Here is a 17,276-nt window from a genome sequence, read left to right as displayed (position 1 = left end):
TGAATTCTTGGGACTGTTTATTTTTTTATTTTTTGAGACAAGCGTCTTTATGTCACCCAGGGTAACACACAGGGTTAACTTACAGTCCTCCTATGTCTGTTCCAACTGATGGGATTACAGGGTTACTGCTCCTGGATAAGAGGTCTTACAAGACAGGTTTTCTCTGTGTAGCTCTGGCTGTCATGGAACTCTTGTAGACTGACCTCCAGCCCAGAGATCTGCCTTTGCCTCCCAGTTTCTGAGATTAAAGGTGTGTACCACCATGTCTGACTTGATAAGAGAGATTCTTAAGAGCTTTCATTGAACACCCTAAGTTTTAATGTGGGGATGTGCTTTCCTGATAACGAATATCAAGGGACAGAATTGAAATCTTAATCATGTATTGTCTTGGCTAGTGCTTCAGGAGTTCTTCAACCTCAGTGGCTCTCATCAGGGGTGATTTGGGATCACAGGTCACATTGGCCATGTTTTCAGACAATATAGTTGTCCCAACTGGAGCAAGTGCTGATGGTTTGGGTGGGAAGAATCAGGGACACTGGTGACAGCCTTCACACACATGATGGCCCACACCTAAGTGTCCACTCAGCAACAGTGCTCAGGTAGGAAGCTCTTCCCTAAGGTGATATTTTATTTGTACTGAAATGTGATTTTATTTGCATGTTAATAAATAAAGTTGCCTGGGGTCAGAGCTAATAGCAAGCCATAGCAGAAGCTGGGCGGTGGTGGTGCATGCCTTTAATCCCAGCTCTTGGGAGGCAGAGCTAGGCGGATCTCTGTGTGTTCAAGGATACAGCCAGCATGGAGACACACGCCTTTAATCTCAATACCAACCATAGAAGACCTGGAGGTCTGTATAGACAGGCAGTGACAAGGAGGTCATGTGGTTGGGTTTACAACCAATGAGAAGGCAGAATAGAAAGTCTATAAAAAAGACAAACAGACAGGAAGTAGCTCTCTTTGCTGAAGAGGACAGCAGCAGCAATGAAGGGTAAGGTTTTTAGCTCTTAGCTCTGACCTCTTGGGCTTTCATCTCTGCATTTTCTAAAGCTCATGCAAGAAAGCCAGTGGTACAGGCATCTTGAGTGCTCAGTGGGAAAAGTGAGGAACATTCTGGACAGATCTGCTGGGTAGACATCTGCAATATGAACTCGCACATAGAGACAGCCCTGACCTAACACAGAGCAGTTGGAGTCAGGCTGCCTAAAGAATGACAACTTCTATTCAGTTTTATCGAAAACCCAGAAGTCTTGGTGCCTGCAGAATCACAACCTCTTTCCTATTTAAATGACAAACCTTCCCACCCTTACAGAAACAATTGTCAAAAGGATTGTACTTTGAGCCTGATGCCAAGCAAAATACTTTGAACACATTGACATCCAAGGGAGACATGCCCACACCTGTCCTGCCATCCTGTCAGCCAAGTTTGGAATGTGATTTGAACTTTCTTTACTTAGAATCTGAGTTTTGTCAACTGTCAATAGAAATGTTCCTCATAAATACTGGCTAGAAACACTGAGAGAACATTCTAGAGTACTAATACCCCCAAATTGTTCTACCTAGAAAGTATGACCTGGAGATATTTTTTAAAAGTATAGTTGTCCAGGCAGTGGTGGCACATGCCTTTAATCCCAGCAGTCCTATAGAAGGACCCAGGTCTAGGCTAGTGGGCTGCTTACAAAAGTACTTCGCACCAGCTGCTTGCTACAGGGGACAGAAACTCTCAGAGTTCATCTTCAGCTAGCTGTGAGACCTTAGCTTAACCTCCCCTGTGGCAATTTCATTTTAAGATTGTATTATCTCAGCTGTGTGTTCACAGAACATAAAACAACAGTGCTTTTTACTGGAGGAGGGAGGTGTTCTGAGTGTTGGGCCAGGACTTCCAACTTAATTGATAAACCATGTTCTTATGTGAGCCACGGCCTCATGAAAAGCCCGTGAGGACTAATCTGACATCAAACCTCAGAAATAACCCTAAAAACAGTGAATGGAATTGTATTTTTACACAGTTATGCACTCCTAATCACAAACACACAAACACATACCAACACCAAGTGCTGTCACCCCCCTTTTGAAATTTTTCATTTACTTATTTTGTGTGTGTAGGTGTTTTGTTGGAACTTAAACCCAAGTCTTATGCATGCTAAGCAATCATTGTATCACCGAGCCCCAACAAATACGATATTCTCAATCAGATAAAGGGGTAGGGGATCCTTGGTAGGGTTTTTGAGGCTTGTTGTTATTGTTGTTGTATTTGTTTTTCTTTCTATGTAGCCCTGGCTGTCCTGGAACTCAGAGAGATCTGCCTGCCTCTGCTTCGAAAGTGCTGGGATTGAAGGCGTGTGCCACAATGCCCAGCAGTTTTTGTTCGTTTTGGTTTTTTTGAGATAGGGTCTACATCTCAGCCTAGGCTGACCTTGAATGCTCAGTATTCCTCCTGCCTCAGCCTCAAATGACTGGGATTACAGGCATAAATAATATGTGTGGAGGCCAGAGGACAGCTCTGGGGAGCTGGCTCTCTCCTTCCACATGGGACACAGGGATCAAACTCAGATCCTCAGGTTTGTATAGAAACCACTTTTATTTGTTACACCATCTTCCTGGTTCAGACGAGTATTATTGTTTTAATGGCTAGAATGGAGCGGAACTTGGCGCCAACATTATTTCTATTGTCTACTTTTAGAGTTGTAAAATGGGGAGTTGGAGAGATGGCTCAGTAGTTAGAAGCACATATTGCTCTTGTAGTTCAAATCCCAGCACCCATATCACATGGCTCAGTATTACCTGTAAATTCTGCTCCAGAGAGATCTGGTACCTCTAATCTCCATGGCATTCATTTGCATGTACAGACACAATTTTAAAAATAAAATAAAAATAGACTTGTAAAATGAAACTGTTCAGATGGGTAAGCTGGTGGACTGGAAGGAGTTTTGTTATAGTTGTTAATATTCTGATCCGCCCCTTGAAATCCCACTCCTTGGTGCCTCCCTGTGTCCTGATGTAAAAGCCTCATTCTAAGGAAAAACTCCTCTCCTTCCTTTCTCTCTTCCGCTTCTTTTCCCATGAGGTGTGAACCCCCTCTCTCTCTCTTTTCTCTCTTTCTCTGTCTCTCTCTTTCCTATCTTTCTCTTCATTTCTCTATTATTAATAAACTCTCCGCATGGATGCAGCATCTGGGCTGTGAATTATTGGCCACCGCCACCATGCCCATATGGTGTGCATCTGCCTAGCATGTTTCCCTGCACGATGGAGATACCCTTGGGGGTCTCTCCCCCCTGCACAATAATTCATAACAAAAGTGTTGAGAGATCATGCTTGGACTTCTAAGGTACAGGTTAAAAGTGTTTTTTAATCATTGGAAAGTATCTTGCATAGTGATCAGTTCAAAACTTAGGCTCTTTGCAAAGGATACTGAAGGCAAAGGATTGAAAAGTACTAAATTAGCTGGGCAGTGGTGGCACACGCCTTTAATCATAGCACCCAGGAGGCAGAGCTAACAGGCAGAGCTCTGTTAGTTCCAGGACAGCAATGGTCTACAGAGTGAGTTCCAGGACAGAGAAACCCATCTTGAAAAACTAAAATAATAATAATAATAATAATAATAATAATAAAAACCTAAATTAGCAAAATGAATCTTAGTGAGTCTTTCATGAACTCGACCCCTATTTCAAAGTGTCCCTCAGATTTCCATCCTAGAGTTTTTCATACCCTAGAGCAACATACTATGCATGGAAAGATCAGGATGTGATGAAGAGTTGGCCTTTTGAGGCAGGAGGATTTTGTGAACGAACTCTGAAGCTCAAAGCCAAAGTCCATCGGGACAACACAATGAGATTTTTTTCTTAAAAAAAAAACCAGGGCCAGGAGGACAGGTAGACCCAGTTTGCAGTGTGTAGGTGCTCTAAACTCAAGAACATTCCAGGCAGATGAGGAACAGGAAATCATTCTCTTCCCACACTGCCATCTTCTGATGGAAGAAGGCAATGTTTATTGCCTGCCCAGGTTGCCTTTCTACCAGGACCCACAGCTTCTCGGGAACAGCATACTATTAAGGAAATCTGACCAGGACTATTAGGAATCAGAGCTCTCAGTGTCAGTTGCCCTGCTGGCTGACTATCCTGAGCACACGCCTCACTCTTGAGTGTTCCCACACTAACACCTATGGCTCTCATTCCACACAATGCTGTGCCAGTGACAGGAAGCCTGGCAGTGGAGCACACTACAAGCTGCCTCCCATCCCCGTCAATCAAATCGCTCTGTCATCAGGTTGGAACTGATGGCAAGGAACTGTGGGACTATCCAGAAGCAGAGGTGCTGGGAAAGTCCCTCTGGGGAATTAATGGCTGTGCTAAGGCGGTTAGAAGAACGTGTGAGCTGGGTCCACAGGGGTCCATAGGCCATATCACACTAGAAGCTAGTCAATAGCCATTTGGGGAAAGGGAGGCACCAGGCTACTTATGTTTCATCTTTGGAGAGTTCTAGTCATGTGAGACCAGTAAGTAATAGTGGCAGGAAGGTCCAGGCCTGGGGGATCAGTCCAAGGTTGAACCCTGGCTTTGCAATCACTAGATCTCCATTAGCAGGAGCCACTGAGATTCCGTGTTGGCACTTCCTTATTGTAAGACATAGTAACACATATTGTCCTGGGTGGATAAAGCTAAACCAGACTGTATATTTAAAGTTCCTGCAATATGGTGGGCTCAGAGATGCTCTGTGCTGACATGGAACAATGTGGAATCCCAGTTGGCTGACTGGCTGTAAGGAGAGGAAGGAAAAGGAACACACTAGCCAGGCCACTGTCATATTTGGCTCCCGGACCCCCTGGGATGAGGATAGAGGCAAATAGGAATCTACCTGGGAAGTCTTGGCAACCCACTCATACTTTACCCCACAGCAGGCCTCTGCATGTCCGGGCATCCCCAGATGGATCCCAACAAGAAAAAGCATAGTACCCCCAAACACACCAGCCAGAATTGGAGTGTGTATCGTATTCTAAGAGAGGGAAGTGGCCTCTGCAAAAAGTAGTCTGGAAATGTGACTAAGGCTTTCCTGGGTTTGGAGCCAGACTCCTGGAATCTTCTCCCCACCCTGACCTGGCGACCACCCAACTTCAGGGATTCTGAACCAACTTTATTTGCAAAAACCAGGCAAGGAGGAACCCGAGACAGAAAGGTCTCCACGCCCCTCTCAAGGCCCACATCAGCTTTTTTCTCCCCTGGAACCACCACCACACACTCCCGGCTCACTGAAGTTCGACTCCGCCCACCGATGACCCGCCCCTTAGCAACCCATAAGCCCCACCCACCAACAGCCCCGCCTCTTTATGGTCCTCACCCCTCCCTGGCTCAGGCCTCGCCCCTTCGCCCCTTCGCTCAGGGCCAGCCTACACGATGGCAAACTGGCAGATGTAGGGCAACTGGTCACGGCATCGCTTGTCGAACCACTTGCCGTTGGCCGCTACGGCCAGGGCAGCGCAGTTCTCGGCTTTGCCGCCGTCAGGCTGCGCGGTGATCTCCGTCTCCCAATTCTTGTAGGCCAGGCGGCCGCCGGTCATATCCACCCAGGCGCCTTCCGACGCCATATCGTTGAGGCCCATCCAGATCTCCACCTCGCTACCTGCGCTCTGGCGCGCATACTCGAACAGTGCCTCGTTCTCTAGTCCTGACTGCGGCGTGCCCAGCGTGCCACCACGCGAGATGCAGTCCTCGCTGGCCTCGTGGAAGGTCTTCGGCTGGGTGAAGGCCAGGAAGCACTTCAAGTTGACCTTGGTGCCCTTCAGGCACACTGAAGGGAGAGATACCTGTCACATTAAGTTTCAGAGCCCCAGGACAGATAGACCTCTTCCAGACAGCCCCCAGCCTCCATCCTATCCCATCCATCACTTGAAACCTGCTTGCTCCCGCCCACTTCAGGATCCTGCTGTGTCAGACACTGAAGAACCCAGATTACTGTTCAAGAGGACTTGGTGCCCTGCTCCGGGAATGGCCACCCCTCTGCTGCAAAGGGTTCCTTAGCCAGGGTCACTGACTCCAGAGATGAAGGGAATGCAAAAGTCGCCTGGCCACAGAGGTTGGCACCAGGCTTATTCTGAGCTTATCCTCTCGTGGGTCTGCTTCTTTTCCCACGTCCCCAGGCATGCAGCCTCAGCCCACTGCATCTCAAAGGCAGCTTCCCCAACTAGCTAGCGCCCCCTAAACCGAGCTCGACCACCAGGCCCCTCCCTAGGATCAAGCCACTAACTCACAGTTCCAGGCATCTGCCTACTTAAAATAGAGACCACAGTCCAGGTACTTAGGACCTACCACCCCTGCCTGAGGGCCAGCAAGTTTCACCACAGGGGATTAACACAGGGGACCTCTGCCCAGTCAGGTCCCTGGCTGGGAGAATGAGCTGAGACTACAGGAGTGTTTGCAGCAGAAAAGACTGTACAGGCTATCCAAACGGCATCTGAACTAGAGTGCTCGGTGGAACACTGGCCTCCCAAGGTTAGGAGGAAGGTACTTGTGGTGAGCTTGGTGTAGCAGTTTGTGTTTAGCTTGATTCCTAACTTAAATATCAGGCAGATGGGGTATGTCTGGGGCCACATATGTCAGAGGTACATATTGGCCCCTACCCATGCACTTAGTCATTCCACTCAGTGAATATTCAAGAGAAACATCCCCATGTCTCTGAGGGATTTAACAACTAGTCCTCACAGAAGTGTTTATCCACAGACTCTGTAGCACAGCCATCACATGCTCAGGTACATCATATACCTAGATCAGGGCCAAGCACACACATGGTATGCTCACGCCACACCATGGAGTGAGCCTAGGTCACAGGGAGAGTGGGAAGAGAGACACGCATGAAGACCATGATGGAGAGGGACAACCAACTTGAAGGAGAACTGGCCTGGCCCCAAAGCTCTGTGCTTAGCCAGACTGGGCTACCTCAAGCAAGAAACAAAGGCTGGCTCCCCTGGCCTTTAGAGTGCCTGAACTGGAAGGCCTTGGTCCTGCTCTGCCGCCTCCCAGCAGGGTAACTGTGTTACTCTGCCTCAGTTAGCCCATCTTTTATTTTTTTAAAGTATTTTTTTAAAGATTTTTATGTGTATATGTGTATGTTTGTGTGAGTGTATGCCATGTCTGTGTGGGGTTGCTCTCAGGGCAGAAGAAGGCATTGGATCCCCTGGAGCTAGAATTATAGATGGTTGTGAGTCACCATGTGGGTGCTGGGGACTGAACCCAGGTTCTCCGGAAGAGCAGCTAGGTCTCTTAATGACCGAGCCATCTCTCCAGCTCCAAGATTTTGTTTTTTTTTTATTTATCATATTATTTGTTTTGTCTTTGAAATAGAGTCTCACTGTATGATCCTGACTGGCCTGGAACTCACTCTGTAGACCAGGCTGGCCTTGAAATCAGAGATCTGTCTGCCTCTGACTCCCAAGTGCTGGGATTAAAGGTGTGTGCACCATGCCTGGCCTTATTTCTATTTTTAAAGTGTGTGTGTGTGTGTGTGTGTGTGTGTGTGTGAGAGAGAGAGAGAGAGAGAGAGAGAGAGAGAGAGAGAGAGACAGAGACAGAGACAGAGACAGAGACAGAGACAGAGAGACACAGAGAGAGAGTTAATGCACATGAGTGAAGTGCCCATGGAGGACACCAAGTGTTCGATCCTTTGGGACTGGAGTTACAAACGTTGCTGGGAATCAAATTCTCAATTGCCATGCCATCTCTCCAGTTCCCATCAGCTAGCATATCTTCACATCGGGACTAACAGATGCTGGCCTGGTTACTGTGATTCAGAGACAATCTATAAAGCCACAGGGGGGCGGACACAGGGGAGGAGGGAGACATGGGGGAGTAGGCAGGGAAGGGAGGGTGATGTGCCCCAGGGCTGTGAGACTATTAAGTACAGTTCCCCTGTGGCTGGCCTAGATTGTACTGCAATTCCTGGCCCTGATTCAAAGCTCTCACTTCCACTAAGCATTGGTAGTTCCTGTTGGGAGTACCTTTGGCCTTGGAAGCACTCCACCTCCACATCCTCTAGCTGTGACCAGACCCAGCTGTGCCTGACAGGATGCGTCCTACAGATGTGAGTTAGGTAACTTCCCCTAGGAAGCATGTGAAAACAGAGCTTGGCACTGGATGGAAACTGAGACTTCTTCTTCACTGATGCCTATTGCCAGCCTGGCCCTTCTTGGATGTGTTCCTCCACACAGCCATACTGTACTCACCAGTCTGTAAGGCCTGCTGCTCCTTCAGCAGGGCCACCTCCTGGGCCAGGCTGTCCAGCCTGCTCTTGAGCTCCTCAAACATCTTTGGGCTCACCGCATCTAGGACAGAGAGGCATGGGGCAATGAAAACCCGAGGCAGGAGATGCTCCCTTCCCTGTCTGCCACCCCAGGAGGCAAAGGGAATTACTTCTCCCAGCCTAGATCTCTTGCTGTCCCTTCCAGCTCTGCTCCCTCCCTAAGGACCTGACCCTCCAGTGGACCCTTTTGGCCTATTCCTGGTTCCTCTCCAGGCTCCTCTATTCTGCATTTGTCATGGTGGGGTCAGGATCAGCAGGAGTTGGGGAAACAGCCACCAGTCAGCTCTATTTATGGGCCATAAAATCACAGAGATCAACTCCCCCAGAACGGAGACCAAGCAGAGACAACAAGCCCCCGTCTGAGTTGAGGGTGACAGAGACACGTGTTTACCAACACAGCTCCACCTTCTCATGTACACAGTGAGAGGACAGCAGCATCCTGAAATGAGGAAACTCAGGAGAAATGACGTAACACAGGGTGTGGGCCCACCCAACTGCACTGAGGGAGAGCAGGGGAGCCACTTCCCACAGAGCGACCACTGCAGAAGGTAGGGCCTTGCTGTGCACCCCATCAGCCATGCTCATAACCAGCCTATGCCATGGGCAAGTGCCATCCTGGATATTCACCATTTCACAAACAAGGAAACTGAGGTCAGATTTAAATGACCTGCCTAGGATGGTAGAGCAGCTAGCCCAAAGTCCTTTTCCAAGCAGCCACAGAATCACACTCTTCCCATCTGCTCCATGGTACATGGCATCTCTTGATAGGGACTGCTTGTATGGGTGAATGACATGTGCATCAGCAGGTGTAGGTGAGAGATACTCTGTGTGTGTGTGTGTGTGTGTGTGTGTGTGTGTGTGTGTGTGTGTGTGTGTGTTAGCTGAGAGCTGTGGGTGAACCTCTGTCTTTCTGAAGTCTCAGGAGTTCCTTGGAAAGCTCTGCTTGACTTGAGGCAAAGAGTAGGGAGTCCCTCCCTCCATGGGCCATTTCATGTGAAGTCTTGGGTTCATCAGTTCAGAGCCTTTGTCCACCCACTAGAAGCTTTGCCAAGGAATTGTGGCCAAGACAGACTTGCAGGTGGTGATGGTGCATGCCTTTAATTCCAGCACTCGGGAGGCCAGAGGCAGAGAGATCTTGAGGCCAGCCTGGTCAAGGCCAGCCTGCTCTACAGAATGAGTTCCAGGACAGCCAGGACTATACAGAGAAACCCTGTCTCAAAAGCAAACAAACCAATTAACAAACAAAAGAAGACATGGACTTGCATGTACAAAAACCAGTGATATAACTTATCAAGTGTAGAGAAAATAACACCCAGAGGAACAAGAGCAAAGTAGACAGGGTTGGAGCCAGCAAGCAGGGTCACTCTGCACCTCTGCCTCAACCTCTGGATTCCCAGAAGCTGTGCACAATCATATGGATCACCAGCACAGGGCACCATGTAGATAAAGTTAGTCAGAAACTGAACCAGGGTGTTAGCTCAGGCTCCCGTGGGAGCCACCTAGGACCAGAGCTTGAGTGAGGCCATTACTGAAGACTGAGGCCGCCCTGCTCTGATCCTCTCCTTTCCCACAACTGACATGATTTATAAGACTGAGGAAAACTTGAGAAACTGGCAATCGTTTTCCATATTCAGAAATCCTGTTTGCCTTTGGATCTAAATCCCTCATACAACATGCCTTGGTGGCAATGTTGGCAATGATCAGGGACAGAACCATGCAGGGTATTCAGTCCTCCTATTTTAAAATGAGCAATTTGTAGACAATCATTATATATTTATCTGATTAAAGAAATCGAAACTATCCAAAAATTCTCCTTCCCAATCCAGACTGCTCCCTGTTTTTCTTTCCAGAAGTAGTCTCTGTTACATATGTAGCTCTTTCTGGAATAGTTCTATACACATTCAACAGATATTTATTTACTTTTATTCAGCCCATTCCAATTTTCTAAATTATCGACACATGTTAATTGCTCAGGTTAGTGGAACTCATCTCCATATACATATGCCTCATGATAAATTCCTTTGTCAAAGTGATGTCAATATAATATCCGTTCTGTTTTGAATTTTGTTCCCATTGTAAACTTAGTCTTTGGAATTTCGGTTTTGTTTGTCGTTTTTGAGACAAGGTCTCCCTGTGTATCCCTGTCTGGCCTAGAACTTACAAAGATCCACCTGTCTCTACCTCCAGAGTGCTGAGACTAAAGGCTTGTGCCACCACGCTTAGCTTTGCTTTGCTGCTGTTGTTTGAAGTGCTGAAGATGGAATCAGGATGTCACACGTTCTAGGCAAGCACTCACAACAGAGTACACAGGAAGCTGTTAATTATAACCCCTGGAGTTTTGGAGGTTTTTTTTAGACAGGGCCTCAAATTTGCTAAATAATTGAAGATAACCTTGAATTTGTAGCCCTCCTGCCTCCACTTCTGAGTGCTGGGGTTAGTATGTACCACAGTTCTGGTTCCTGTGTGATGCTGGGGATCAACCCAGTCCCTAGCAGATGCTAGGCAAGCACCCTACCAACTGAGTTCTGCCTGTTCTTTGCTGTAGCCTTATGCTCCAGGGCTGATTTTTGTATTTCACTATCTAGGTACAGAGGTTCTGTAGATTCTCCACACTCTTTCCTTTGGCTTGGCTCTACCATCTCCCCGAGTCTCCACATCTGATTCTTCCTACCATCCTCCCTGTCCTGTAGGGATGACAACCTCAGTCATTATCATAACATTCAGCTGTTTCATCTCCACCCATCCCAGGATGACCTCACCCTCAGCATTTCAGAGGAGAGCAGAGATGCTTTGAGCTCAATCTGAGGTGATAAGGCTGATGCCCCATTGAAGTAAGAGTCCACTTGTCCCCCATTTCCCCTCTGTGTGCCAAGCGTTTGTCTGGGGGGGGGGGCTTTATATATTTTACATTATTAAATGCTGACTGCAAGTCTTTGAGTACATTCTACTCCTCCTGGGATCAGAGTTGAGGAAACGCACGCTGGAGCTACCTGGTGGGAACTGACCATCTCCAAGATGGAGGTTCAATTTCTTTAACATATGGGTACCAGAGGGGGAGCAGATGCTTGTTTAGAAAATCTATAAGGTTCTTCTCCATTCTAAGAGTCAGGGACTGTTGCAGTTCTGACAACCACCCCTGCTGTGAGGACTCTCCAGCCACCAGAGTCTTTCACCAAAGGTCCCAGGAGGACTCTCATCAAAGTAGACATGAAGGGAAGGAGCACAAGGTAACACAACGAGAGAGCTGCCCCTGCTTACCTTTCTTGACATTTGTAGCCTTCTTGGTCTTTGGGGTGGGTGACTCTGTAGTGACCTGGGACAAGATGGAGAAGAGGCAGAAAAGCAGGTAGGTGCCCCCAAACCCCATACTGCTGCTTCTGGCTGCAATGCCTGGGTCAGAAAGCAGTGTCACTGCAGCCTGGGCTACGCGGCTTAAGGCTGTGGACACAAGGACCTCTGTCTTGAAAACCCTCCGAAAACTTGGCTGAGAACATGCAAAACAGAAAAAAAAAAAAAATGAAGCTAGCCTGCCAAAGGCGAAAGGCTTGGGAGCCATAGCTACATTGCTGTGGACAACCACCCAGCAGCCTGGCTAGCCTCCCAGAAAGTCAGCGTTTCAAGGGATTAATAGACAGCCAATAGCTGTCATTGCTCAATCCGTCCAGTGATTATTTCAGGCAGGAGCCAGGTTGGGCCTGCCATTGGCTCAGTGGGTCTCTGCCCAGAGAATTGTCTTTTCCCATTTTGTTGAGAAACTGAGGCTTGGTGGGGTAGAGTGTCTACAAGCTACTCTAAGGGACAGTGACCAGGCTAACAGCCTTAATGGTCCAGAATGCTTATTTTGTGATTTTGTTTTCATTAAAAAAAAAAAAAAAGCAAGATAAACCTTCCTTTCCTCACATTTTTCCCCCTCAAAAATCTGTCCTGAAGCCATAAGAGAGACAGAGCAAAAGAGGGGACCAGAACAGAGAAGGGAACCAGGAGGTCTTAGAGCCAAGAAGGGATTTATGAAGAAAGAGGAAGTTGGAATCAACCCTGCAGTTACCAGTGAGCCCCTGTGAACATGAGCACATTCAGAGAAATCTGTATGTGTAGTTAACAGAACATCTGCCTCCCAGCTGTCCTGGACAGGCCTTGGAGCTGCAAGTTCTACAAAGCCTGAGCCCTCTTGGCATGGAAGTATAGACTGTAACATTCCACCCAAGGGACAGGAAATGAATCCAAACGTGTCATACTGCCAGGAAGCAAGAGTACTTAAAGAATTCTGGGGACCCATCAGTGGGTACAGCCGGCCTGAAGGAGCCGCCTACGGTGTGAACCCAGCAGTGTTTGGGGGTTCTGTAGCTTGAAAGTCACCACACTAGCGTCAGCATCAGGCTGCAGGAGATGAATACACAATTCAGTGCTACAAATAATTCTTGACTGGACCCTTGGAAGCTGAAGGACACAGTTGACAACTGATGGGATGTAAGGCACCCACGGTAGAGCTATGTTCCTGTTCCTGTCCCAGCTCCAACAATGTATGAGCGTGTTTTCACTTTTCCACAGCACGGCAGCCCAGGCGGACCACTTATTCAAAAATGGCTTCTGGGGACAAAGTCTTTTGTAGAGTAGTTGAAATTTTCTGTGAATCTGACCTTTTAAAAAATAAAATGCAGGGCTGGGGGTGTAGTTCAGTTGGTAGAGTGCTTGCCTAGCATGCAGGATGCCCTGGGTTTGATTCTTTGCATGGAATAAACAGGTATTGTGTACACCTGTAATCACAGCACTTGAGAGTCTGAGGCAGAAGGTTCAGGAGTTAAAGGCCACGAGTTCCTGTCTCAAAAGAAAAAAAAAAGGACAAAAAAAAAAATGCAGTACCATGTCCTCAGCTTTTTCCTGCTCTCTGGACCAGCCCTGATCATCTGGCTGGGGAGGGGCATGCTGTCCAGGCCCAGGAGAAGGAACGTAGATGGTCAGCCAATGACCTGCGGAGGTGTCAAGGGTGAGGCACCCAGCTGGAAGCACAACATATGCAGGGCCCCTTAACTGATGGAAAGAGCACCACCCCTCACTTTATTAAGTGGGAGAGGGTTCATACTCACAGCTGGAACCTCAGTGAGGTAATCTGGGGACTGGCGATTGCATAACCTAACAAGGAGTCTTGCTTCCAGGAAAACTGGGTGGGTAGAAAATGCAGGGGGAAGTTAATAGTTCTTTTAAAAAACAAACAAACAAAAAATCCTTTGATTTCCCAACTCCTCACCTTGGCCTGATTCCATACAGCCAACATAAGACATGGGGGAGTACCTAAGTATGTGTTAGTCCAAGACCTGTTTCCTAAAATGGGCCTGACTGTTAAGACCCTGCCTTAGGTTTGCTGGGGAGGTCGTGCCAGGCATGCAAACCACGGGAAAGCCTTAGCGGGCCAGTGCAAATCGGGAGCCCATGGTGCCTCATAGCCGTAATAGGTCCTGGGAATGCACAGCAAAGACTCACGCTGTGCCCTGGGGTTTGCAGTGGGGCACCACTGGGCACTTAACAGCCAGAGTAGGTAGAGAGAAGACAACAGGGGCTTGGCCAGGCCAGAGGTGGAATAGGGACGGTGTTCCATGTGGGGATCAGGGAAAAAGGAGAAAAGACTTGTAGCTTAGTGACAGAGGCACATCCTGGATCCTGAGCACCTGTGGGGACAGAGAGGGGCCTGACAGAAGCTAACAATGCAGATGGAAATAGCAAGTCATATGAAAAGACTGGTGGCCATGGATAAGCCACATGGGGAGGCTGGGATCAGAACACGAGAGTGAGAGTACATACCAGGCAAGCACTCTACACACCTCTCAGGGACTAACATTAGTTCCAAGCATGGGCTTCACCTGCCCTAAGGAGTAACTCTCTCCTACTTGACCTAGCAAGTGAACTCTAAACTTTATGGTCAGCTTGTGGGGGTTAGAGTAAGCAGCAGGCAACATCCTTGGTCATTTCGCCTGCAGGACTTTAAAAGGGGTGTATGTGTGCACACACTACATAGAGCTCCATGCAAGCACAAGGTACTCCACTTGTGCTGTTAAAATGCTTTCTCTAGAACTAGGATAGTGGGAAGGGTGTCTTGGCTAGGGGCTTCCCCAGGCTTAGACCTGCTGTGTCTCCACAAAAAGATCTCAACAGTTGGAGGCACTCCAGCTGTTTTGAGGGAAGACAATTTATCACCCAGCTTTAAACCTGTGCCTACCAGTGGCAAGTGTGGCAACCTTGGAACGTTTCAAAGCCAGGGATAGTGACTCATGCCTGTAATCCCAATGCTCTGAAGGCTGAGGCAGGAAGACTGCCACCAGTTTAAGGCCAGCCTAGACTACAGAGACCCTGTCTCAACAAAAGAATGTTTTAAAATTACAATCTTTGGGGGACAGCAAGACTCAGCAGGTAAAGGCAGTTGCCTCTAAGCCTGAGGACCTGAGTATGACTCCCAGAACCCAAAAGGTGGAAGAAGAGGACCTGTAGTCAGAAGTTTCTTTGTGTCCCTCCTGGCCCGTGGTTGGGACACATCTCTCACCCGCAGTCCCACAGGTGATTTATAAAATAATCACACAGAGGCTTATATTAATTAAAACTGCTCAGCCATTAGCTCAGGCTTAGTACTTAAACTCAGCCCATTTCTGTTAATCTGTATGTCGCTGTGTGTTCCATGGCTTTACCTGTGTGCCATTATATGCTGCTCCCTGGACGGCGGGTTTGCAGCTCATCACTCAGCCTTCCTCTTCCCAGAATTCTCCTTGTCCGCTTATCCTGCCTATACTTCCTGCAAGACTACTGGCCAATCAGCGTTTTATTAAACCAGTTACAAAATCATTATCCCACAGCAAGGACCAACTCCCTTAGGTTGTCCTCTGACACACACACACGTCATTTTTATTTTAAATTATATATTGTGTATGGGGGTTTGTATATGTGCCCATGGAGGCCAGGAGAGGGCATTGGCTCTCTTAGAGCTGGAGTTACAGGTGGTTGTGAGCTGCCTGGGAATAGGTGCTGGGAACTGAACTCAGGTTCTCTGGAAGAGTGGGAAGAGCTCAAAAAAATTTACAAACAACAAAAATCCCCAAAATCTATGTTGTGAATAGCACACTGTCCTGTGTATTTGTGTCAAAAATGGCATTTAAATGTAAACATATATCACTATTTATGTAGCCCCTGTGGTGGTTTGAATGAAAATGGCCCCCAAAGGTTCATAGGGAGTGGCACTATTAGGTGTGGCCTTGCTGGAGGAAGTGTGTCACTGTCACTGGGGGTGGGCTTTGAGGTTTCAGATGCTCATGCCAGGCCCAGTGTCACTCTCTCTTCCTGCTGCCTTTGGATCCAGATGTAGAACTTTCAGCTACCTCTCCAGCATGTCTGCCTGCATGCCACCATGCTTCCCACCAAGATGATAATGGACTGAATCTCTGAACTATAAGCCAGCCCCAATTAAATGTTTTCCTTTATAAGAGTTGCCATGGGCTGAGCAGTGGTGGCACATGCCTTTAATCCCAGCACTTGGGAGGCTGAGGTGGATCTCTGTGAATTGGAGGTCAGCCTGGTCTACAGAGAATTCCATGACAGCTGGGGCTGTTATACAGAGAAACCCTGTCTGGAAAAACAAAACAGAAAAAAAAAAAAGTTGCCATGGTCATAGTATCTCTTCACAACAATAGAAACCCCAAGATAGCTGTTGCTCAAATTTCTAAAGGTCTTATAATAAAAAAAACCCAGAGCCAGATACTGGAGTAAATGCTAAAGATCAGAGAAACAAAGGAATAAGTCATTGCCACGTCTTACCTTTAGGACTCCTCAGCCTGAAAAAGCTTCAGTTCCTGTCTCCTCATGCCTTTCTCCACTCAGCCATCACTTCCTTCTTAGCGCTGGGATCAGAGGTGTGTGTGCTTCCCAAACAAAGGCATGAGATATCAAGTGCTGGGATTAAAGGTTGTTATTCCCAAATACTGGGATTAAAGGTGTGTGTCACCATTGCCTGGCTGTTTCTCTCCTAGACTGAGTCAATCTCATGTAGTCCAGGGTGACTTTGAACTCACAGAGAACCAGATGGATCTCTGCCTCGAGACTGCTAGGATTAAAGGTATATGCTACCACTGCCTGGTTTCCATGTCTAATCTAGTGGCTTGTTCTGTTCTCTGATCTTCAGGCAAATTTTATTAGGTACACAATATATCACTACAGATAGCCCCACTTAGCATTTTGTCATTTTTTAATTTCTTCAGTGGATTTCACAAATGAAATGGACCATTGTGTCTCAAATCTTCCTTAAAAAACAGGTTTGGAGCCAGGCAGTGGTGGTATATGCCTTTAACCCCAGCACTCAAGAGGCAGGTGGATTTCTGAGTTTGGTGGGGGGAGGGAAGGAGAGAAGGAGGGAGAGGAGGGGAGGGGGAGGGGAGGGGAGGAAGGGGAGGAAAGGAGAGAAGAAACACACACATTGGAAAAGGTAACCTGGCCTGCTCTCAGTGTATGATGCTCCTGTAGGCTTGAGGTTGGCCTCCAAAATATTACTTAATGGGCCCTGGCACTAGCCCCTGGAACAGTCATTCAAGAGGCTAGCAACTAGACATCATCACCTCTGTCCCTTCCCCGAGTTCCTTCTTTTCTTCCTATTATTCCCCTAAGTTTCCTGCCCCCAGTCCAACCCACCATAGCACTGGGCTTACACCCAGGGCCTTGTACATACCAGGCAAGCACTCTCCACCCCAGCCCCATTTCCTGGATTTTTTTTTACCCTTAGTAGTGCAGCTCTCAGAGCCTATATATGGGGCCTCTTATGCACCCTGGACTTTGGTAGAAAGCCTGGGTGCACTAGTTATAACCGTAACCCTGGTTCATCTGCTACCCATGCTGACCTTGGGTCTGTAGAGCATTCATATCCTCTTGTTCACTCCACTTCTCCCCACCCAGGTGTGGAGCACCAGTCCAGCCAGCTGCAGTGGGTTCTGAGAGGCCACGGGGAGCCCCATCACCTTCAG

At 47.8% G+C, this 17,276-nt stretch overlaps 2 protein-coding genes across 3 annotated transcripts in view; both read right to left on the bottom strand.

The window, feature by feature from the left end:
* Positions 1-13,247, bottom strand: Clec3b (C-type lectin domain family 3 member B). Of its 2 annotated transcripts, none has more exons than XM_052725550.1 (4): positions 13,147-13,247; positions 11,545-11,770; positions 8,210-8,308; positions 1-5,781 (listed from the first exon to the last, which is right to left on the bottom strand). In XM_052725550.1, the coding sequence occupies exons 1-4, from the start codon at positions 13,147-13,149 to the stop codon at positions 5,381-5,383; spliced, it is 729 nt and encodes a 242-aa protein (XP_052581510.1). In that variant the 5' UTR covers positions 13,150-13,247; the 3' UTR covers positions 1-5,380. The 2 variants fall into 2 exon arrangements, with proteins under 2 accessions (XP_052581510.1, XP_052581517.1); XM_052725557.1 differs by having other exon boundaries at positions 11,545-11,599.
* Positions 13,248-15,778: 2,531 nt separating this feature from the next.
* Positions 15,779-17,276, bottom strand: part of Exosc7 (exosome component 7) — a 41,916-nt gene continuing 40,418 nt past the window's right edge. Inside the window, exon 9 of the transcript XR_008215305.1 lies at positions 15,779-15,892. The gene's annotated coding sequence lies outside the window, so the exon portion shown is untranslated. The remainder of the gene's footprint in view (positions 15,893-17,276) is intronic.

The sequence above is a fragment of the Peromyscus californicus genome, unplaced genomic scaffold, assembly GCF_007827085.1.
Source record: "Peromyscus californicus insignis strain IS unplaced genomic scaffold, ASM782708v3 Scaffold_11__1_contigs__length_118956290, whole genome shotgun sequence".
In the NCBI taxonomy this organism is placed as follows: Eukaryota; Metazoa; Chordata; class Mammalia; order Rodentia; family Cricetidae; genus Peromyscus; species Peromyscus californicus.
This window is presented reverse-complemented; position numbering and strand designations above follow the sequence as displayed.